The following is a 25,205-nucleotide window of genomic DNA, read 5'->3' as shown; positions in this document are numbered from 1 at the left end:
AACTCACAATACAAAAACTAGATTTGTTGAAAGTGAGACTGCAGTTTCGAAATCCACTTGGATTCCATCTTCAGGTCTGAAGAGGAAAGAGAGAGGAGGGGGTATAAAAGAGAGAGAGGAGGGGCAACACGGTAACACGGGGCAGGTGAGGACAGACGAACGGAAGCAGAGGGAGGTCACATCAGGTCGGAGGATCAGGCGGACTATGCGCCGGGTGGCCGGCATACGGTAGAAGGCGGAGGATATAGGGAGCAAGGAAACTATCAGCAAGAGAAAAGCTGCTGTTCAAGTTGAAATTAGGCTGCAGCTTTATAAGGGAAAATTCCACCAGTCTGCGGGAGTGGACATCAGCGGAAAGAAAGACAATCCGCGCTGCTGACCAGTCCATCTGATGACCAGTGTCCCACTGATGACAAAAGAGGGCGTTATTGCTGTGTCCCCTGGATATAGCGTACTTATGTTGAGATAGACGCTTGGTAAGACTGGCGCCTTTTTCGCCAAAATACTGCTTATCACAGGAGGCACAAGGAACAGCATAGGAGCCCACCTTCGAGGAGGAAGGAGGGTTGTTAATGGACCAGGTTGCGACGGAGAGTGTTCATCTGGCGAAAGATCAGCCTGAAGTTGAGAGGGTGAAGAGGGCGACGGAGAGAGTAGATTTCCTCAGTGTAGGGCAGGCTGAGGACGGGCAGGTGAGGAGTCCCTTTAGGAGGAGAGTCGTGGTAGAAGGTACGCCGTGCCCTGGGTAACGCGGTATCGAGAACATGACCAAGGTAGCCCAGTTTGGGGAACGAGCGACGAAGGAAGACGATCTCTCCATCCAGGTACTGGGATCACAGACGCGGAGGGCGCATAGAAACAGCGAGGTGGCAACACCTCTCTTCATATGGAGAGGGTGGTATGAGAAGTGTATGTACATACCACTATGCATAGGCTTCCTGTATATGGAGAAGGAAAAGTGATCAGCAGAGCGATGGACTAGGGTGTCCAAGAAAGGGAGCTTGTTGTCAACCTCCCATTCCACCTTGAAACGGATGGAAGGAGAGAGAGAGTTCAGCTGCATCAGGAAATCCGGAAACAGGGCAGGGTCATGAGGCCAGAGAGCAAAGACGTCGTCGACATACCTCAGCCAGATCGACGGCCGAAGGGAGATGGAAGGAAGAAGCTCAGACTCGAAGAATTCCATGAACAGGTTTGCCAGGACTGGAGAGAGGGGAGAGCCCATGGCAACACCGAACGTCTGAGAGTAGAAGCGACCTTCAAAGGAAAAGGAATTAGACTCCACACACAGACGAATCAGCTGGAGGAAGACGTCGGTGGGTAGAGGGAGACGAAGATCCTCTGCGGGGAGTCTCCTCTGGAGGAAAGCAAGAACATCATCAAGCGGGACCTTGGTGAACAGGGAGTCAACATCCAAGCTCATCATTGTCGCCGGTGATACTCCACGAGATGAAGTCCTGAGAGTGGCGAAGGTGAGCAGGAGAGAAGGTGCCAAGAAGGGGAGTGAGACACTTCGCCAGCCAGGCCGCAAGAGGGTGCGTCACAGATCCCCGGGAGGAGATGATGGGGCGCAGAGGCACGGCCGGCTTATGGGTTTTAGGAAGCCCATAGAAATGAGGGAGTCGAGGGTTGATGACCCTGAACCTCTGGTAGAGATTCGCCTCCGGAAAACAGGCTGCTATCTCTTTCAGGCGACGGTGGAAGGTAGCAGCAATGCGTTCACGGGGGTCACTGGTCAGGGGAGCATAAGTAGAGGCGTCATCCAACAGGTCCTGGGCCTTCTGCAGGTGAGAGGCTAATAATAACAGTAATGATAATTTGCATTATTATCATTATCATCATCATTACAATTACTATCACACACACACACACACACACACACACACACACACACACACACACACACAAACACAAACACACACACGCATATATATATATATATATATATATATATATATATATATATATATATATATATATATATATATATATATATATATATATATATATAACTGCCTCTCCTTTCCCTGCTTCCGCGAGAAAAGCTTCGAAGTCACCTCAGCGCTCAGCCCAGCAGCTTGTGCCTCATTGATCCAGAAGTGAGAATTTAACGCTATAAATCCCACTCTAGAAAGACAAGATTTTTGGGAGCAGCATCGGGCAAAAGTGGCACTCGCTGGTGACGGTTTGGTTATGCGAGGATGTGTGGTAGTGTCAAGGTATTGTTTTATTTGTAAAGTGCAAAGCCTCTGGTATTGGATGGTATATACGTGGATTGGATTGTCTGTCTCTTGTGGAATGTGTAATTTTACGTTTTTCGTGTGTGTGTGTGTGTGTGTGTGTGTGTGTGTGTGTGTGTGTGTGTGTGTGTGTGTGTGTGTGTGTGTGTGTGTGTGTGTGTGTGTGTGTGTGTGTGTGTGTAGTGTGATGTGGTTCGTGTGATGTGGTTCCGTTCCGTTTGAATGTTTAATTATTGTTGGGGGAGTAACTATGTGTTATAAATGGAACGTGTACAAGTTCAGGAAGTTTGTGATATCCGGACGTGTGGTATTATTTTACTTGTTTGCGCGAGCGGTGCGATGAAGTGTAGCATAATTCTAACAAAATTATTTATTAAAGAAGGCTATCTGCTCGGTGCATGAGATCTAAAATGGATACAAGCTTCGTACTTTTCTATTTATTACAAAGTGTATATTATAAATAAAGCAAAAGAGTAGTCTTTTATCAACAAGGGAAGTTGCATGTAGAGGCAGGTGTGGTAAGTTTAATTGTCCGTTTCCCTCGATGAACTCTTGTTTATATCAACTCCAGATCAGTGTTTTGATTTTATATTTGTCTATTTTTGATAATGGTGATCCGTTTTGTCATGATGTAATTAAAAAGAAAGCAATATTGATTCGTATAAATAACCTTAGGTATGCTATGACTGGTACTGAATTTTATGACAACTCAATTTACATGTACAGCGTATTTAAGAAAAATCATTCTATACAAAAAATAAAAATGTATGATGTATTTTAAATCCAAATCTAAAATAAAAATCACGCACAAACAAGAAAATAGGAAAATATTTGAAGAAAGAGTAGCGAATCGGACGCGTTGGAAATCAGCTGTTTTGAAGACGCTGGAGACTAGTCTGATGCTGCGAATCTCTCCTTTTTATTACTAATTTCGCTTCTAAATCAACACAACAGCTTTAAGTGCCAGCCATGTCAGGTTCCTGAGTGACTTACAAGCAACATGGAAGGAAAAGACAGGTGAGTAAAAGCGAAATAACAGAGATAAAGCTGGAGCGAGAAAGTGTCAGTAACCTTCGCAAACGGAAACCAGGCGATTATTAACAGATTTTACCGAATGTCATTCACAATTTGCGAATGTTTGTGATATCACGTACTCTCATTTTCTCGTGGCTCTTCATAGTTTTTAATTCACCCCCAAAAGCTCATCGAGAGACTTTCTCCGGAAGTAAGGTGCTTCCGACTCCGTTCATGGATGGTTGCTCTCCTGTCACCCTCGTAATTAGGGACACTCGGTCGTATGATTTGCCTTTTTCACTCTTGTTTCTCATTCTGGTGCTTGATTGCTATTGTGTGGTGTGCATTGGGGGTGTTTTGTCACTCTTAATTGAACGCTGGTGTTATGCCTCGGTAAGACAGATTGGTGTTGGATCGGCAGGCTGCGAGTTTATTTTGTAGGTAGGATTATTATGTCATATTTTTGAGTATTGGTTTCAAGTGGATTTTGTGAACTGGATTGTGTGAATAGAGAGAAAAAAATGGAGTTTGGCCGTGATACATACATAAAGTAATTAGAGCAGGTGTAACACGTGATTTAGAGAGAGTAAAGGTAAGGCCACAACCACTTTATCAAAATCTGTGAATCTATGCTCGTGCACCTAAGTCCAGCAATGCTTTGTGCTGCAGCAAATTCAGACACCCCTTTGTGATATATAATCTGCTGTTGGATTATTGTTAAATAAGGAACCAGTTCTTGTCTTGCTGGAATATACTTAGAGAAGTGTGTAAGTCATGAGGTTGCGGCAATACTTCAAGATCCTGTTCAAAACAGTCTCCTTCTTCCACATAACAAATGTAAAATTGGTTTTCATTATATAATGATATAAATTTGATGAAAAGTATAAATGTGATTTTTTTCACTCACATCTGTAGCACCAGTATTTTAGCAATAACACTTGCCTGATCATCTTTTCTCAATGTTGTTCTCAATTCAGAAACTATTTAGAAATGTGCAGAATTGAATTGGTATGACTGTTCAGTATTTCGTACTTTTAAACCACACAAATAGTTATTGGCAATGTATAGGACTTAACTCCTCTGGATATAATGAATACCAGATGGAGTTACGGCATCATGTCCAAGTAACCGAATGCCTGATACTGTCAGAGAGTTTAATGCTAGTTTAGATGTAGTCTTATCCTCCACTGTAAGGGAAAGTACTGACTTGGAGGGATTAAGCTTCCTGGAAAATTTCTAATTTCTAATATAGATAGTATAGGCCTAGTAAAAATATATAAAAGGTTTGTCATTCGGAATAATATAGAGCATAGGCCTATATATTAAGTTCTGCTAGCACATTATTCGCTTAGATATGATACTGTTATTTAAAATATTAAGAATTAATTTTTATGTTTGATTTGTTTTAACTCATTCATTTAACTTGTATGACATTAGCAACCAAATAATTTTTACTCTACTGTTTTCCAATGTTGATATAGTTCTAAGTCAGAGAAATTAGATATTTGCTGTATGTATTAAATTCCAGTGTGATCCTTATCCCTTGCAGATTTTCACTGCTCCTACTTGAACCTGGCGAAATTTACTTTGAGGACTTCGCGGCCATCTATCACCTTCCTGAAGATGTTGCCAAGAAAGAAGATGGCTGGGAGACGATATGTGAGGATGGACAGCTTCGAGGGAGGCTGAAGGTCAGTGGAAAGTTTATATTATTTTGTGTCGGGGAAAGTAATGTTTGCACATATGTTTGTATATACTGAAGGCCTCTTTTTCTTCCAGGTTTGTTCCAAATCACTTGTGTTCGATCCTCGGGACACTCGCGCTCCAATTATCAAATTTCCTTTGCGCTCCTTTGAGTCTGTTCAGGAAAGTCAAGGAGAAGCCAAGAGTGAACTTCTTACTAGGTGAGCAACTTGGAATTCAATAGTAGTTTTTGTAAAGATAGTGCTATATCAGTATGTGTGCTGATGGACCACTGTAATAGAAAGGCCATTGATGATTTATAATCATTTCTGTTTCCTTATGATATGATACATCAATTATAATAGAGTTTAATAGCACTATAGTCCATTTAAGCAATCTTATGTGTCCTTATGATAGCATCACTTGTACTCTTGTGCAGGTATGCTTTTTTTCTGTTGTGCTGAGAAACCGTCATTTATTTTGTTTCATATATTTCTCAAAAGTGGTATCAGTTCACTTGATTGTACTATGTAAGTGATAAGATTGTTTGGAATTATTGATGGCATGGTGAAAAACATTTGCATTGATAAATGTGATCATCTCTCATGATTGTATTTTTGGTTTAGATTTTTTTATGTATGCATTACAGTAAAAGAGATTTCAGCAGATAGTTTCCTTCCTCGATTTTGTAAGAAAGGAATGCATGGTTTACATATTTTATTTTGATTCATAAGCTACAATATTTTCTTATAAGCTTTGCTAAATTTGCTAATGATGAATATCTCATTATTATTGATATTGATTTCACACTTGCAGTTTAGAACAAATTATTGAATAAGTCTTTTCATATTTTCAGTGACGGTGATAGAACATATATTGAAGTAAAATGTGGCATGACTGTAGAAATGTTGGAAGGAAATATTCTTCAGCCTTACAGATTTTGCAGGGTAAGAAACCGTATTTGCATGGACAATTCCTACCTAGTATCTTCCAGAAGTTTGTTTTTTTGTATATTAACTGATGATAGTTGAGTATAAAGTTTTCTATTTACTAAGAGTTAATTAATAGAAAAATACATTTTGGATTGTGCCTTTTTCAATTAGCTTTAAATTTGAAAATGGGTTGACTTGCTATATATATATATATATATATATATATATATATATATATATATATATATATATATATATATATATATATATATATATATATATATATATATATATATATGCATCAGATTACTTTTCTTGTTTTTTATTTTTTTAAGCAAGAGGGGGAATCACTCCAATAGTGTTTATCTGATTTCTTTGCTCTCTTGTTGGAAAACTATTCAGATGCAACCAAATTTTTTGTCTTCCAATTTATTTTATTAAAAAAAGAGAAAAAAGAGAGAGAGGAATTAGATGACAGTTTTGTGGCAAAGGTTAGGGATTTTTATGATAGAATTTAAATTTCTCTTTGAGCAACAGTGTAGAGTTATTCACCCTACTATAGCCTACAAAAAAATTATACAATATAGCTTCTTGGAGGAGGCAATTACCCCCTTGGGAGTAACTAAAAAAACTATAGTACCATAGAACAGAAATATCATGGTTTAGTGTCAGTAAAAAATTGCCTCTGTGTCAAGGTATTATCTTCATACTAACAAAAAACATATATACATATATATACATATAAATATATATAAAAGCAAATATACATATACATATACATATACATATACATATACATATACATATACATATACATATATATATATACATATATATGTGTATATATATATATATATATATATATATATATATATATATATATATATATATATATATATATATATATATATATATATATATATATATAAAGCCTATTGTCAGATGATCCCCTTAACCTGTTGGATCAGGGCACATCAAGACCTGCAGGTGAAGTAAATTCTGGGCATTAGGTTCACTCAAGTGACAACTCTCCCAGATGTTTCCTTGTAGGCTCGACCCATTGGAACTTTCATGCGGGCTAAAAAGACTCCTTGTCTCCCCTTTGCAGTGTTATTATCTCTTTTTCTCCATGCACATTATTTGCTTTTTTGTTATTTCCCTTGGTCTTTATTTGTCCCTTGTTAGCATATGCTGTGTCAAGATGGTAGATTTTTTCCTTGAGCATACTCTGCATTATCACCAGGTAGTCTACAACTATGTGGAGTAACAAGAAAATTAAGTGACATTATGTTGTATCTTTAATTTTTCTATATTTTCATATTATTTTATTTTATTTAACACATCCTGCACTGCAGGTCATGGTGGGCAGGAATAGGATCCCTTGCAAGGGAATTGTGTGCTCCCTGGATCTGGCATTCTTCCAGTCACAGCTCATGGATAGTGCATTCCACCTATGTTTGCTATGGAAATAATGCAAGAGCCCTTTCCTAAATGCCTGTTGAGTCTTATCTTTCTCCAAGAATATATTCCCATCACCCTGGCTCTCAGCCAAAATTTTTTTTCGTGACAGCATATTCACGACAGTTTTTACCCGACCCTCAACCAAATTTTTTTTTTTTTTATAACATTATGGTCCTGTTATCCAGATTCAGTGGGCTAAGGTTAACACAAGTTAAATAATAAGTGACTTGGCTGATATTTTTTTTTATCTTATGAGCTAACTATCTGCACTTATTCACAGGAGGTTCACAGTCACACTTTTGAACTGGTATATGTGAAGGCTTCAACTGTTTTGCCACAAGTGTGTCAGCTGCAGAGAGCTTCAACTTTGCCACCAAATGACCAAAATACAATGGTAAGACTATTTTATGTTCGTATTATTTTTTTCTGTTTTAGTATTTGTAATAAGTGTTGGAGCGTTTGAAAGTAAAAAATGTACTGCTCCAATAAAGAATTTAAAATATTGAAAAAGTTCAGTTTCTGGTGTCTGACATGTAGTAGCACTTAGCCAAAGTGCATAAATACCACTTCCTAGCTAGTGTTGACTAAAGTTATAAGTTGTGCAACCCACCTTTGAAATAGAACGAAAAAGGAAAACTTCCCCACTACTGAACTGCCCAAAATCTGGCACCTCTTCTTTCCTAAATCTTGTTGGCATTCCATCATGTCATATGTTGTTTTTTTACACTTTTATTTAATATTTCAACCAACAGTTTTGATCTGTAACTTTTCCCATTACTTCTCTTGTCTGTTAATGGTTTTGGCTGCATGGTTATATAACAAAAATTTTTATAACAAAATGTGTATGTATTCTGTATAGATATTTATAAAGAGCATTATTCTACAGATTCAAGCTATTGTAAGGTCAAGGCAGAGAAGAAAAAAGTTTGACCGATCATTGCTCGAAGACATCTCAGAAACTGTTGTGTTGGAGAGCCAGGCAAACAAGGTCACTCCCCTTGTGACCAATCCTGGGACAGTTCTGCTCACAACGTCGATGCTTTATTTCCAGCCACACAATAATGCTGAAAAGGTGACTTTATATTTATTTCTCTTTTATGTTACAATGTTGGGATTCTGTATTGTATATGGTATTATGAATGAGCAGTTACAGTTTTCCTGCGAATCTTTGATATTATATGGAAATTATTTTGTTAAGTTGTTTTCTTTTTCTTAATGATGCATATTTCTAAAGCAAATATCTTTATTTCTTTTAAATGATAGTAATATGTAAATGTATAATATGCACTCATAGAATAATTTTTCATGATCCAGTTTCCAGTCATAAGAATTGGTCTGCATGAGATAAGACAAGTCATCAAACGACGCTTCTTACTACGGCAAGTTGTAAGTATTAAAGTTCAGTTGTGTTGTACTTGAGCTGTGATTCTTATTTTATTTTTTTTTTTTTCTTCTCCTTTTTCTTCTTCTTCTTCTTCTTCTTCTTCATCTTCGTCTAACTTTATTTCTCTGATGTATAGTTAATGTGAGAAAATGTCAAAGTTTTAATGTGAAGTTTGAACGTGAATAGGGTTGGGAGATGGAAAAGAGGAAATAAAAGATTTTTGCAGCAGTTTGTTAATTTGGTGCTTAACGTAGAGTGTGATGGCACCTATTTGACATCATGGTTGTAGGTTGTAAACCAGATTTTTCCATCTTCTATTTATGCTAGCCAGATACTAGGTTGGTCCTTATTGTCCTAGGTAACTTCACACCACAGTCTGGGGTGCTGACTTAACAGGGGTTGTTTATTGAGGGAGAATTCTATTAAAGGTGCAATTTTGATGATAAAGGCAAGCAAGCTATGATTTGGCTAGCTTCATCTTGCTGAATTTGTCAAAAATAGTCTAAACTCACAGCTTGCTATCACTGTAAACAAAACCTCAATGATGTAATGACTTTGTTCCCTTGTAGTGGATGAGAGTATAAACCCAAGAAGGATTAGTGTCTCAATGGTCAGAGGCACATGTTCTCTGATTGGTTGTTCATTGTGTGTTCCTCATGCGTGGGTCCCCAGCTGTGGGTTCTCGCTGCTATAGCTCTCACCCGGAAATTAGGGTGTATTTCGCGCAGGCATCCATTGTGGGTGGGTTAATTATGCAAGAAAACAGAATAGACATGGGGGTATTAATAGAGATAATGAATTTAGCAAAAAGAATATATTTTCTCACCTTGATTTAGCATTAACTGAAGATGATGAAGGAAATAAGATAGAGATAGAATAATTCAATCAGATAGTATGAAGCATAAATTGTTATCGATAACTAAAAAAATAACATTACTTTCACACAGTATAGAACCGTAATGTAAAAGGATATCTGTTAGTAACAACAGAGATAGACTGTTTAATTTGAGAATTCAGAATGAAATTGATAAAGGCAAATTTTACTCATTACTATACCAGTGTCATAACAAACTGCTTGGTCTGCGGGGTAAGCCTGTACATGTAGTGACACACCAGAGTGCATGGAAATTTTAAGTTTGAAATGTTTTGCTGTCAAAAATGCACCTTTATTCTGGTTCATTCCTGAGGGATATTGGGCTATCAACACCCTCTGGGTTTATTGTCCCCCCTACTTTTTTTTCTTTCTTTCTTTTCTTCCTTCCTTCCTTCCTTCCTTCTTTCCTTCCTTCTTTCCTTCCATCCAGTAAAGAGGTAAAGAGTTGCTTTTATTCTAAGCATCATCTTCCAACTGGCATCTCATTTACAGTGAAGTAGAATTGCAGTGTATATAAATTTGTCTAGTATATGATTTCCATTACAACATTGCATTCCTTTAATCTTTGATCTTTTTTTCATCCTATGATATTTATAGTTGAAAATGAAATGAAAGTGAATTTCTGATATGTATTATGGTGATATAGCTATAGATGTTTTTATAAGAAAAATGAGTTTCATATAATCTGCAAGTAATTCTTCACATTTTGATATGTGACTGTGATTATGCTTTCTTACACAATGTAATTATTTCATGTGTTATAAAATAAATAAATATCTGCATACTCTTATTTCTCAGGGCTTGGAGGTGTTCTGTAGGGATCAGTGTATGGTCAAGCATCTTCTGCTGACGTTTAAGGTATTTGTTTGTATTCTAATGTTACATTCTGTAGAAATAAGTTAGGCATACACTTTATACAGTTAACATTTTATTTCTTTTGGATTCAATAAGAGTTTGGAGCCTTCTGGAACTAAGTTCAGTTATCAGGGCTAGGGTTTGTGTGTGGGTTTATAGTAAACGATTTTCAGAAAGAATAGGAAAAATATATCATTGGTTTGAGTTTTACTGAGCAACTCCAGCAGCATGTTACCTTACTGGTCCAGTTGATTAATTGATGTTTTGTCTAAGTTGCTTGACTTTGGGTGCTTAAAGTTTAATCCACTAAGAGAGTTCAAGTTTTACCAATTCCAGTTTAAACAAACAAACAGTAGAATACACAGAAAAGAAAATATTGTAGAATATATCAGGAGAAGACCATGGGAAAATACATACTTCAGTAGTATCTAGGGAGTGACGTAACTCGTTGGTTGTTGATTGGTTGGTCATGAGCAGTAAAAATACAAAAGATGAAAAGTAAACCTGAGATTAATGAAAGAAGTATAAATATAAATATGAAGTGATTGTAGCAAAAAAAGAGTTAAAAGGAAGGGGATAGCCAAGGATGAACCAGGTAAGTGATTTTATCCTAGGATTGACTATAGCAAAATCTTATTTTATTTGTTATTCAGATAACTTGTCTGTATATTTGTTCTAAGCATACAACATATTTTCAAAGATAAATATGTCACATTTGAGTAGTTATTTGTCAAATTGACGAAATTTACAAAGGGGAGAAGAGTATATCAGTATATGATCATGTGTTTTTTTCCTGTTCCACAAAAAGATTATTGAGTGTCATTGAAATCATGTGTAAATAAGAGAAGATACTTGTAAAGTGATTTTCTTTATCTTTCTTCTTTTTTTTTTTTTTGACTGGTTCATTACTTTATTTAGAAGTTGAATTGGGGCCCCCTCCGCCACTTCAATCATACTTTTGATTATTATTTTTCATGCCACAGCCAGTTAACACAATATTACATTCTTTATATGATTCCCATGGCCATGGCAGGGGTCTCCAAATGTGCTGCTTAGTGTGCTCATACTTGGAACCAACCCTGTTTGTGAACAGTTTATTAATATTTGTATTATAATCAATATGTTTTCTTTTTCAGGAGTCGGAAGAAAGAGATAACCTGTATGAATGCCTGATGCAGCAGGAGAATGTTAGTGTAGATGACATGCGGCAGGACAACATCAGCTATCAGTGGCAAGCAGGAGCCATATCTAATTTTGAGTACCTCTCTTATCTAAATAGGTGAGCCAACTAATGTCAGGGAAATCAGTGGTATAGTTATATTTCTTAAATTTTCTCAAAATCCCTATGCAAATATATATACAGTTATCCTTACAGAAGGTAGCTTAGGTAAACGTTACTAATAAACTAAAGAAATTTAAAATCTAATGACATTTCACAATAGTTTCATGTGACATAAGATTATAAAGTACTTCTCAGAAGTTAGAATTTACAGAGGATTTTAGTATATTCCTTTGTACAGATCCTATGATATTTTAGTACAGCAATATATAAGAAAGAGATATATCTGTAGCTGAATTCCAGTTTGTTGAGACAGGAAAAAAACACTCAGGCATATTATATCCTTACACCAAAAATTTCTTTCTTCCAGCCAAGCAGATCGTAGTGTTAATGATTTGACACAGTATCCAGTATTTCCATGGGTACTGGCAGACTATGTTAGTGAATCCCTAGACTTAGGAGATCCTGCTATTTATAGGGATCTATCAAAGCCTGTAGGAGCCCTCAATGAATGCAGACTAAAGCGATTAAAGGTGAGATTAAGGTAGATGTTTGTTATTGTAATTTTTCAGCTATTTATTTTTTTTGGTAATTATTTTATTTATTCTTTTTTATATATGATTCAGATAATTGTAGACTTTCTTAGTGGCAGTAGAATATAAGCTGATTATAGAAATGAATGGACATCCATTATAGCTATGAAAAGGGAAGCTTCATAAGACAGTATGTGATGTAGGAATAGTTATAGAGCAACATAGAATACTCGTACAATATTTTCTAATGTAATAATTTTTAAATGACAACAGGAGCGCTGTAAAGACATGCCAGAACCCAGATTCCTGTATGGCTCTCACTATTCTACCCCTGGATTCGTGCTATTTTACTTAGTGCGACAGTACCCACAGTATATGCTGTGTCTTCAGAATGGACGCTTTGATCATCCAGATCGCATGTTCAACAGGTTTGCTTCCCTTCAATTGTTAACCGTCAGCTTATGACTTGACATATTTAAGTTGGGGATTTTTACCATAGAGTACTCATCAACCAACTTTGGTTGCATTTTCACTGGTGTCTTATTTTAGTGAATTATTTCACAGCATGAATATACTCCTTACATTTAATACATCTGTTGCAGTTTTTACCATAAATGTGAGATTTATTGACTTCAGTAGATAAATTCAGATATTTATGATACAAGTGTCATTAGAGTGTGCTGCTTGGAGGGTCCTCGGTTTTGTAAGAGAGGAGAGGAGGAGGGGAATAGGCCTAATTGAAATAAAGCATTCATATCATCCCCAGCCTACCAGACACTTGGTACAATGTCACAACAAATCCTTCAGACTTCAAGGAATTAATCCCAGAGTTCTACGACTTAGACGGCTCAGCGGACTTCCTTACAAACTCCATGCAAATAAACTTTGGAGTGAGACAAAATGGAAAACCAGTTGGGGATGTGGAGTTACCCCCTTGGGCCAAAGGTAAGAATCTGCAGGATTTTATTGTATTGACATTTATTGATGCTGTAGGGACTTTTGTGTCTGTGTGTGTACTGTTCTATTAAACCTTTTTTTCTTTCTTTCTTTTTTTTATGTGTGATTGTTTTGTAAAATAGATTAAAGAAAATTGATCAAGTTTTCATAGTATTTGTTGAAATTTATTTGTCTATTGATGATTGCATTATATATTCTCCTTTAATCCATTATGCAAGGCAAGAAGTCTTTTCTCCTATCTTATACCAAGTTCAAGATTCTCTGGACACTGTTGACATTTTATTATTTCTACATTGATTATTTTAAAAAGTAAGTTGCAGAATCTGTGAATAAATAGAATGGTGATCAGTGTTGGCCTTTACTGCACCAGTGAACTACAGTAGGAATTACACATGCACAGGTAAATGCACTCACAATGCACACACACACTAATAGGCACATATACTTGCACATGCACACACACAGATAAAACTGGTATGCCTGGAATATTGTTAATAAAATTTTTCCTCTTCAATCACATCAGGACCAGAAACTGTGATTAAGATGATGCGAGATGCACTTGAATCTGAATATGTATCTCAGAATCTCCATCTGTGGATTGACCTTATATTTGGCTACAAGCAGAATGGGGAAGAAGCAGAAAAAGCTGACAACTGTAAGCATATTCGTATTTTAAGATACCCATGAATAAAGCTATTTCTCCATTTTACTTCTCTTTTCTAATGGATATACTTTTGGTTCTTTTGTCTAATGAATTTAAGTGTTAATCTGTATGTTTTATACTTTCTAATCTTTGCAAATGTATACACTATATGTAATATAATATAAAGGAATGGATATACTGTACATAACCTTTGATATACCTCAAGTTATTTAATACATCCTAAGCATTTGTAAGGACATGGTGATAATGGTGTGTTTTGTTATTTCAGTGTTTTACCATCTTTGCTATGAGGGCTCTGTTGATCTGGCAGCCATCACAGATCTGAATGACCGCCTTGCCCTAGAGGTCCAGATCACTGAGTTTGGACAAGTGCCAAAGCAGCTCTTCTCGAAGCCACATCCCCAGAGATCGCGGTCTTTTGGGGTTTATGATTCAATGTATTTGAGTAACGGAATCTCAGAAAGTAGTATTTGCAGTGAGGCAGAGGAAGAACGGGCAAACAGTGGGGGTAAGTGATTAAGAGGCAACTAACAGTAGAGGTGATCAGTTAACAGGTGTATTTTCTTTTTGGGGAGATTGTTTTTGCATATGGGATGAAAATATTCCTTTATAATGCTGTTAAATAGGTAATGCTATGTACATGGTGTTATAACTTGTGATTCTTCATTCATTCTACTTAAGTTGTTACCATATTTTACTTGTAATTTTAAGGTAGCAGTTTATGAAGTATTGGATATATGAGTATTAACCATAAATGAATTTTGTGTTAACAGTTATGTAGAAGAATAATGTATTGCCCTTGAATAGAATAAAACAAATGCATCTATGCAGTATATATTTGTTACCACTTTGCAAATGAACATAGAAATACCATTGCAGATTTTAGTATTATAAACTTTTTCCTTTTTCTTTTTGTACTTTTCCAGAGAACAATGAGAACAAAGCCCTTAATCCTAGCTCCACATGCCTCTGGCAGCGTTTGGCTGACCTCAGATTACTGCGGGAATGTAGGGCCCATAGAGAAGCCATCACAGGGGTGGTCTTCACAACAGACAGCCAGAATATCCTCTCAGTTGGCCAAGATGCATTGCTGAAGATGTATACCTTGCCAAAATTAAATCAGGTGAGGTTGCTGGGAGTTTCGATTCAAAAACACAATAGATTATATTCAGGCTCACTTCTGTACACCGTATACACTGTATGCATTCACACCTCCAAAGAACAGCAATACTAGTACCATTATGAGTGCTGGTACTAGTATAAGTAATAGCACCAATATCAACACTGGTGCCAAAATTAGTGGCATTACCCAGGGCTAACATAAACACTAAAACCAACCAGTACCAATGACAACAGTAGCATCAGCATTACAACCAGTATTTATGACATTGCCAGTGTTATTACCAGTACATATGACTTAACTAGTGCTCATATCCACCACTCATATCAATACTGCAGATATGCTAAGTCATTCCACATGCTGGAATACAGGGTGATGTCACGATGCCACTGTTTTTTAACTAACGTTGAAACCTGGCTCTAACATCACAGAAAATTAATTAAGGGGAAACCTGTAGAAGGATGAAACCCCAAAGTACTAGGTAATTCTCTTTTATTCCAATTTTCTGTAAAGTTACTACATTATTTTATTCTAACTGAATATAACATATTCATTTCAAAATTTGTACAGATAGATAAATGTAAAAGGACATGTTAACCTGGAACATCTCAGTGAAGTCTGATTACAACCTTAAGAGATGCACTATTTAAGAGCATCATGACATCATACATAACTTACTAAATGCTTGGCAAAACTGGTAAACATGGTACACAAAAACCTTCTTTCATGCTTGCATAAATTGTGTATATATATAAAAAAATATAAAAAGCTCTAACAACTTAGGATTTTGATTATGACTGAAATTAACCTAGATAATATTTATTCATTGAAAAAATTAATTTGCTTTCCACAATCTGAAGGTAAGAAGTGTGCGGATTAGCTCAATGGCAGCCTCGTCTTGCCTACACCTTCCAGGGACAGACACAGTGCTGGTGGGCTCTTGGGACAATACTGTGTAAGTATTTGCAGGGACACTGAATGAAAAGCTTTATTAAGTTTTGTAAAATGTAGATGAAACAGTTCGCTTACTATTATTTCATAAAACCAGTATATATTAGATTGTAGAAGTGGCTTAGTAGAGGATTGTAGAACGATGATAGTGTATTATGATCAAAGAATATAAATATAGTATTGAATTGAATGACCTTCCAATCATATGTACTGATACACAGATTCTGCACTTGATTTGGAAGTATTTTGTTTTGAAGCCGTTAGTATGTGCTTGACTTTATATAATGCATTTTTAAACAGACTGAGCCACTATTTTGATTTTTATATTCCAGATACAAGTACAGCTTAGAATTCAGCCAGGTCCATCCATTGTTGGAGGCACATTGTGATGCTGTGTCGTGCATGCAATGGAACCAGGATGTCCTTGTGACTGGTCAGTTTTGCCTTGTATATTTGCTTATTTTTGTTTTCAGTTACTAATTACAAGTCTGGAACTCATATGTGAATATCATTCATGGATTTTTATTATTAGAGAGTAAAAGCAGACTGCATATATACATAATACAGCAGGTTTGAATGTCCATATGCATCACTTTCATATATCCTTAATACAGATGTGTATGAGTGTGTGCGTGTGCATGTGTATGTGTATGTTTGCACATGCTTATGTGTTTGTACATGCATAGTTTATTGTTTTTTTATATGTCTGGGATAATTATTGCATTCTCTTTGATACCCAAAAATAATGCAAATCCTGTGAACTTCAGGCTCCTGGGACTGTACTGTGCGCACATGGTCACTAGAAATTGGAGCCAATGGAAATGCTCAGAGAAAAGAGAGAGACAATAATGGGAGAGGAAAAGGAGGCTCAATGTCTGCTGGGGAGAACATCCTGTGTGAGATGGACCATGACTCCCCAGTGACGTGTGTGGCCCTTCATCCTGCTGGTTCCCTCTTGGCTTCAGGCACACAGGATGGTACCCTGGCTGTGTGGCTCCTTCCAGCTGGTGACCTGGTGCACCAAATTAGTTGTATGTATACATTTTTTGTATTGGATTATTTGCGAGGCACTTTTTTTTTTTTTTTTTTTTTTTTTTTTTTTTTTTTTTTTCTCTCTCTCTTCTTTTCTCTCTTTTCTTCATCCTCTTCTCCTTGCTTCTCTTCTCTGCTGTTCTCTTTCTCTCTTCTCTCTCTCTCTCTTCTCTCTTTCTCTTCTTTTTCTCTCTCTCTCTTTCCTTTTCTCTCTTGTTTTCATCCTCTTTCCAGAATTGCTAATTAACATGTAGCATTGCTGTTTTTTTTTTATGTACTAAAATTTGATGGATTTTTTTCTGTCATATTTTCTTTTCTTTTTCTTTTTCTTTGTTAACCCTTTGCCGACTGTGTATTTTCATGTGCCGGCCCTCTGCCTGTCTATGTCACCCTAGCATGCACGTCCATTGCCAGTACAGATCCTTCTTTTCTCGTAATACCAAGAAATATGTGTATTTTCATATAATTCTAGGTCCTATTGCCATATTTTCTGATAAATCAAGACTAGGATATTTTTGTGTATATAGACTCCATAGTTGATCATGATTCACTCTATAGTCTGAATAAAATAAGCAGTGCGTGGTATCGTGTAGTTGAAACTGTAGGTTTTGTTGTATTTTCTTTTGCATTTTTTCATTGCATTATTTTATAAGATAAACTTTAATTTCAACAGGTTTATATTATCACTTCCATATAGATATAATCTTATGTTCAGTGTTTTTATAAATACGTGATTTTTTTTTTTTTTTTTTTCTTTTTTTTTTTTTGTTCGTTCGTTCGTTCGTTCGTTCGTTCGTTCGTTCGTTCATCCGTTTGTTCGTTTCTTTTTCTTCCCCGAAGAAGAAGAAACAAACTTTGGTCTTCGGTCTGCCTCTTCCTCTGTTTCCTATCACCATCCCTGTCAGTAAGTTTTTCTCAATACTTTCACTTCTGTCCAGTTAATATGCAATACTCGTCTGTAACACCACAGTTCAAAACTATTGAACTTTTTCTTGTCTATCTTCTTCAGCACCCAACGCTCAGAACGCAATTGGGAAAACTAATGAGTTCAATAATCTCAGCTTTGTCCATAAGGTAATGCTTCGGTCTTTCCAGATGTTATTGAGAGCAATTGTGGCGTTTTTGGCAATAGCAATTCTTCCTTTTATTTCCAGGGAATCATCATATGTTGTTAGTAAAAATAGTTCCAAGATAAGTGAACTCTTTCACATTTTCCACAGCCATGTGATAGAAAACCTTTAAAACAGAATTTCTCATTTAGGTCACAGTAGCAGCATAAATGCAATAGCATGGAGTGACAATGAGGACCGAGTGTTGACGGCTGGGGATGATGGACTTTTGACAATTGTGGATGCTCATCAAGGCAACAAGATTTGTATCCATGATTTGCAAGAAAATATAAGGTAAGTTTCTCTTTTCTACTTCATCTTTCCTTCCTTTTTAAAGAATTATGTTTAAGAGGATATTAACCTTGTAATAGAATGCCAAAGGGAAATTCAATACATCACATTACTGCATTTTCTACAGTATCATAATCTGACATGGTCATTGTTTAGATGTGTGTGTGTTTGCATGTACGGTGTATGAATATGTGCATGCGTGAATGCAAAAGAGTGTGTGTGTGTGTGTGTGTGTGTGTGTGTGTGTGTGTGTGTGTGTGTGTGTGTGTGTCTGTGTGTGTCTGTGTCTGTGTCTGCATGCATGAGTGGAAAAAAAGAAAGAAAGAGTGATTATTGAATGTATAAAAGTACTTCCAACAGCATTGGGTCAAGATGAATAAATCACTAACAATGCTGTGTTGGTGTTCACAAATAAGGTTAAGGAAAATTTTAGTAATTTTGTACAGATTGAGGAGCAGTCCTCATGTTACCTTATTAATTATATGAGCTAACTGATTTGTCATTTCTGTATTCCTGTATTATTATGTTGATTATAATCACAAGAACATTCTTATTAGTTAATGAGTGTTTAAAAAGAAAAATGAGGAACCATCCTGACATTTATATGCATTTGACACTAATTAAACATCTTACAGGTGTGTGGCATGGGAAGGACGGCTGGTGATAGGGGGAAGTGTTAGCGGTGATGTCATTGTATTTGACATGGGAACCGGTGCTGTGATTAAGAGGCTGACTTCTCACACTGGTATGTATTCTATTTAAGGTTTGTCTTTGTAAATCATTAGCTTAAAGAGACTTTTGTGAAGATGTAATGTGTGATTTTATATTTTCAGATTTTATTTTTGTTGGAATGTTTTAAGTTCAGGAGTAAAAGATAGCTGAGTTTATCTATTACAAGAGTAGCATATTTGATAAGTCATTAAGAAATATCCAAAATACAAATCAAATGTGGGTACAGGCTCATCAAAGTAAACAGAATGAATATGTTTGGAAGACCACATGGAATATAATCCATTTCCTTTTCCTCCTTTTCTCTTTCTCCTTTCCTTCTCCTCCTCTTCCTCCTCTTCCTCTTCTTCCTCCTCCTCCTCCTCTCCTCCTCTCCTCCTCCTCCTCCTCCTTCTCTCTCTCTTTCCCTCTTCCTCTCTCTCTTTCCTCCCTCCCCTCTCCCTCTCTCCTCTCTCTCTCCTCTCCCTCTCCCTCTCCTCTCCCTCCCTCTCCCTCTCCCTCTCCCTCCTCCTTCTCCTCCTCCTCCTTCTCTCCTTCTTCTTCTTCTCTCTTCTTCTTCTTCTTCTTCTTCTTCTCTTCTCTCTTTCCTCCTCCTCCTCCTCCTCCTCCTCCTCCTCCTCCTCCTCCTCCTCCTCCTCCTCCTCCTGGCTTTGGCTTTCAGGTGATCAGCAGGTCTACCTGACCTCACTGATTTCAATAGAAAATAGAAATAAAAATATTTCCAAAAATCAGATGTGTAGGAAAGAGGTAAGATCAGGAAGGGCTAGCAATTCACTCCTTGAAAACTGAACTCTTGTGTAGCCTATTGTATGAAAACAAAATTAATAAACTGAATTCATTTGACATCTAAATGTATATATAGATGCCCTTCCAGCGTCATCAGGTTAATGTACTGCAGCCGTTAATTTGACTTACTGAATGATATCTGTAACAAGATATTATAACCCATAATTAGAGTCAAAGCTTTTAGCAAGTGTTATGTACATTTAATGCCATGGTTGTACAAAAGATGTGAATACCATAAATGATATCTCAATTTTCCAACTTAACCCTTTTCCGACGGGTAGTATTCATATTGGCCTGGGCCTCGCTGCCGGGGGCTTATATCGTCGCCCTAGCATGGGCGACCACTCATGCCAAATACCAGCATCCCATGCCGTTTCTTCGTAATACTACAAAGATATGTTGTATTTTCAGTTTTCATTATTTTTTAAAGTCTCTACTTGCCAAACTTCCAGATAAATCGAGACTGAAGGGTATTTTTGTTGTTATATAGACTCCATAATTGATCATTATTCGGTCTATAGTCCGAATAAAATAAGCAGTATGCGGCATCATGGAGTTGAAATCGTCGGTTTGTTGCATTTTTTTTTTTTTTTTTTGTTGCATGGTAATAATAGAAAGTGTTAAAACCGACTTAATCACACTTTCACTGGCAGAAAAGTAATCTTCTGCTGTGATTGTAACAAAAAAAAAACTCATGGCATGTCCATACATACTCTATGGCATGTGCGTACGTGCCCCCGGCAGATGGTCCCGCCATGCCATGGCATGTGCGTACATGCCACCCGTCAGCAATGGGTTAATTTTATAGGGGGTGATAATCAATTTGACTTATTATAGTCATGAATTGCATGCATGTTCATTTCTGACAGTGGGTTATGCATTTTTTGTTGTTTTGTGTGTGTGTGTGTGTGTGTGTGTGTGTGTGTGTGTGTGTTTGTATGTATGTATGTATTTGTGTGCTTCTGAATTAAGACTATTTATTTACAGGTCCAGTGACATGTTTGGCTATATCTCCTGATAACCAACACCTTGTAACTGTCAGTGAAGACCGACGCATCATTCTTTGGGGTACAGATTAAAGGAACTTTATCTGACTGTGAAGATAAAGTTGGTACTTCTTACTCTTACCTCTTCGCTCATGCAGTAAGCAATGTATTTTTAAGCGTGTCTTGGTTTTTATCCTGGAGAGTATTTGATGAATGATAAAGATATATATGAGAGGTATTGTTATAAATTATAGTTGTCTGAATACAGCTGTTGCTTTCCTTCTCCAAGTTATTGAGAAAAATCCTGTATAGGTATATATTTATAATAATGGCATAATATATAGCACTTCCAATTACATTAGACTTAAGGATCAAAACGAGTGATTTTATTTGTGTAGTTTAACTCCTTGTGATATGATATCATGCTTTAACCTTATGTATCTATTTTTATCAAGGAAGGGAAGAAAATTTTCCTTGGCTGAAGAATAGTATAGTAATTAATAGTTAATCTTTGTAGCACAGGGATGATAATATCATCATCACTTTTATTATTTGTATAATTTTCATATTAGTTAACTTTTCAGCAGTTGATCTTTTCATCACTGCTATTCTTTTTTGGATTAGGATAGATATACTAACTGAGGTACCTCATCCAGTTAAGATGAACGTCAGGCCATAAAAGTTCTGAGCATAAAACAAAAGTTCCTCGGAGAATTAAAGTGATAACAAATAATTGCCTGATTGACAAAGCAGGTCTAGTAAATTTAATCATTATTCAAAATCCCCAGGTGCTGGAGTTTTTTGTTTTTTTTTGGCTTGGTTTGGCTTGGCTGTGATTTTACCGGACCAGGCATCTCTCTTCCTATGGCAAACTGTGACTGTATATGCTGTAAGGTTATGTGAAATGATGCATGTGTGAAGGAGTTGTCACATGGGGATAAATTTTGCTCTTCTTTCTTTGGTCTGTATAAATATTGTGCACATGTTTTATAGGTAGTAGAATTTGGCACTTGTACACAAAAATTAGTTCTGGGTTATTTTATTTCTTCAGTCAACTAAAAGTAGTGGGGTCTTTCTAATAAATATTTAAAAGAATACTTTTCACTGCTTTTATTATATTTAAAATCATATGATTATGATGATAATGTACCATAGGTGAAAATGTGATGCTGAATAAAAAAAAAAAAAAAAAAATCCATTCCCATTAACTTTATTTGCTATCTGATTCTGGATATTGTGTGTAGATTTTAGAAAATATTGTGAAATTTATCCCCTTGTGGCAGCCCCGTCAATCAAAATCTAATAGTTAAATATGAAAAATATGTAGAGAGATTTTTGCTTTGTATTTATTCAGTATTTTAGAGTATTTCAGGTGTAACTGAATAGCTTTTTATTGCAAAAACTGATTTCAGAAGAAACAATTGTTTCAAATTTACATTAAATATATGCATATTTAGTTTTAATATATGGTGACATATTTTATGTTTATGTTTATAGAGCTTTAGTCTCAGGGCATATAGTGAAAGGAGATAAATGCAAAGGTTTTGTTGAAAAGAATCCAGATATTTGAATTATCTACACTAATAATTAGGGACACCAAGTGTAATTATATGGATAGACCTACTTAATAGCTTATTTACATGCTCATAAGATAAATATTGTCCAGAAAGAATATAAATAGAGATAATGTGCTGACAGTGGAATGCTTGATTATTAAAACATTTAACTTGCCATATTTATTGCTGCTTCTCTCTCTCTCTTCTTTCTTTCTTTCTTTCTTTCTTTATCTCTCTCTGTGAGGGTCTTGTAAAACGCACAGTCCAGGTTCACGAGTTTATTGGTAGTGTGGACCGAGGTTGGGATGGCCGGCTTGTGCAGAAGAGGCCGGGGTAGCCCCCGGGAGGCCACGGGCGAGCGGGGTCGCAACTCGAAGTAGAATGTGCTTGGGTCAAGTCTGAGGCACTGAAAAATGATAGACGAAATTTACGTCAATAAGGCACCGGTTAATGCAATTGGGAATATAGATAAGAAAATATGCCTAGAATATGCCCACGCGGGCATAGCGCATTCGAGAAGAAGATTAATTTAAAGATAAAGCACGCCTAAGAAAATTACTCTCACTAAAGAAAATAAAGATAATCTACCATCAAAAGGAAATTAGAAGAAACATGGTAGATGATAGAGAAAAATGCACCAGCCGGACACGTTCAGATGTTAATAAAAAAATCACTGCACTTGTTAAAACATAACGGCATGCACACATGGGAAGAATAAAGAAAGGAAAAGAAATTGCCCATGGCGTACTTACAGTTTTGTTTTTGGAGAGAATGTTGGTCGGAGGCATCGTTCGTGTTGCAAGCTTGAAAGTAGCGACATGCCCAGCAGGCACCATCTGTGAGGGACTTGTAAAACGCACAGTCCAGGTTCACGAGTTTATTGGTAGTGTAGGCTTTCTGTAGCGTGGACCGAGGTTGGGATGGCCGGCTTGTGCAGAAGAGACCGGGGTAGCCCTTGGGGGGCCGTGGGCGAACGGGGTCGCGACTCGAAGTAGAATGTACTTGGGTCAAGACTGAGGCCAGAGGTCTTGAGCACTGTGGGCATGGCTTAGGTCAATGCACGGGCAAGAAACCCCATTGGTCACCTTTGTCAGCTAGGGGTGTGTCATCGAAGGCATTTGACCAATCTGAGACTCTCTCTTTCTTTCTTTCTTTATCTCTTCTCTCTCTCTCTCTCTCTCTCTCTCTCTCTCTCTCTCTCTCTCTCTCTCTCTCTCTCTCTCTCTCTCTCTCTCTCTCTCTCTCTCTCTCTCTCTCTCTCTCTCTCTCTCTCTCTCTTTTCTTACCCAGAGATTGGAAGGAGTCAAGTATCAGAATCAGAAATTCTGAATAGAACATGCTTATATTTATTATTATCGTTTGTCATGTAGTTCTATGGTTTATGGTTCTTGGTTTTGGAATGAGTGATGATTTGTAGTTCATGTTAAACATTAGTGATGACCTAAATTGTGTAAAAGTAGTTTTCAAAAGAACCACTGCAGTCTGTAGTATAAGATGGCTTGTAAGCATGTAAAAAGACAATGCTCTTTTCCAAAACTGAGATGATATGATCTAATTGCTCATTTCCTCCTACATATCATGTATAATAGCTGAATAACACTGCAGACTTTCAGTTAGGAAGAGGTTCTTTGTATTCCTTTTAAGTGTAGTAAAGTTCTGTATGAGTGTGGAAAGCTGTCATGCTATAGGAACAAGATGAGACACTTTTAGTAGAGGTGAAAGAAACTTCATCATGTATATTCTTTTACCAAATTAGCAGTAATAGTTTTGGAAACAAATTTCAATGTTAGGTTTATTCAGTTATTTTAATATTTTTTGTTATTATTATTGTAATTGTCTTCTTTTCAAATTCACCTCTCTTTTCACATTCAGTACCTTCATTACTATAGCTGATTTACCAACTGCTAATGCTACCACTGCTATAAAAAAAGGCTACAAGTATATCATGACTACAGCTACTACAACTGCTAGCAGTAATATTTTTACTCCTACAGTGCTTTTTAGCCAAGTTTTTCTATTGCTGATGCTAAAACCACCACTGTCACAATGAGGACCACCACAAACAGGACTTTTTTTGCTGTTTGCTCTGATGCTAATTAATGAATTACTCCCTTTTTCTGGTATTCATTTTGTTACATACCAATATTCAGATTGTCATACTCGTATCCACTCCTACATACATTATGTATGTACAACTATACATACATACCAGCCTGCAAAGTAAAAAGAAAAAATGCAAGGAAGAGTATTTTCCTTCATATATTTCTCCGTAACCAGAAGTAACGTGGGCAAGATAAGTATTTTTTTTTTCTACCACTGTAAATTAATGAAAAAAGGCACAAAGTTGCACAAATGGGATTTTTGTCTGAATATGACAGATTTTGCTGTCTGGCATATAAATGATATTTCATATAATTTATGTATACATACATACATATATTTCTATCTATCTGTCTAACTCCATCTCTATCTATTATCTATATGTCTATGTATCTATATCTATCTGTCTATCTATCTATCTATCTATCTATATATATATATATATATATATATATATATATATATATATATATATGTATATATATATATATATATATATATATATATATATATATATATATATATATATATATATATATATATGTACATATATGTACATATATGTACATATATGTACATATATGTACATATATGTACATATATGTACATATATGTATATATATATATATATATATATATATATATATATATATATATATTATATCACAT

General features: G+C 36.2%; 1 protein-coding gene across 1 annotated transcript; it reads left to right on the top strand.

The window, feature by feature from the left end:
- Nucleotides 1-3,101: 3,101 nt before the first annotated feature.
- LOC119598134 (protein FAN-like) lies at nucleotides 3,102-21,147 on the top strand. The gene is made up of 21 exons (XM_037947764.1): nucleotides 3,102-3,257; nucleotides 4,804-4,945; nucleotides 5,034-5,158; nucleotides 5,794-5,884; nucleotides 7,611-7,724; nucleotides 8,217-8,402; nucleotides 8,645-8,716; nucleotides 10,387-10,446; nucleotides 11,580-11,722; nucleotides 12,093-12,255; nucleotides 12,529-12,683; nucleotides 13,022-13,200; nucleotides 13,736-13,867; nucleotides 14,145-14,384; nucleotides 14,803-14,999; nucleotides 15,857-15,951; nucleotides 16,280-16,380; nucleotides 16,715-16,978; nucleotides 18,241-18,382; nucleotides 19,015-19,124; nucleotides 20,882-21,147. The coding sequence occupies exons 1-21, from the start codon at nucleotides 3,241-3,243 to the stop codon at nucleotides 20,971-20,973; spliced, it is 2,820 nt and encodes a 939-aa protein (XP_037803692.1). The 5' UTR covers nucleotides 3,102-3,240; the 3' UTR covers nucleotides 20,974-21,147.
- Nucleotides 21,148-25,205: the final 4,058 nt, after the last annotated feature.

This window comes from Penaeus monodon, chromosome 40, assembly GCF_015228065.2.
Source record: "Penaeus monodon isolate SGIC_2016 chromosome 40, NSTDA_Pmon_1, whole genome shotgun sequence".
Taxonomy (NCBI): domain Eukaryota; kingdom Metazoa; phylum Arthropoda; class Malacostraca; order Decapoda; family Penaeidae; genus Penaeus; species Penaeus monodon.
This window is presented reverse-complemented; position numbering and strand designations above follow the sequence as displayed.

Bases quoted from the DNA above. Each gene is read 5' to 3' on its own strand.
- LOC119598134 (XM_037947764.1), top strand. The intron at 13,868-14,144 runs GTAAGCATATTC...TTGTTATTTCAG, and splicing joins AGCAGAAAAAGCTGACAACT to TGTTTTACCATCTTTGCTAT. The intron at 14,385-14,802 runs GTAAGTGATTAA...GTACTTTTCCAG, and splicing joins AGAACGGGCAAACAGTGGGG to AGAACAATGAGAACAAAGCC.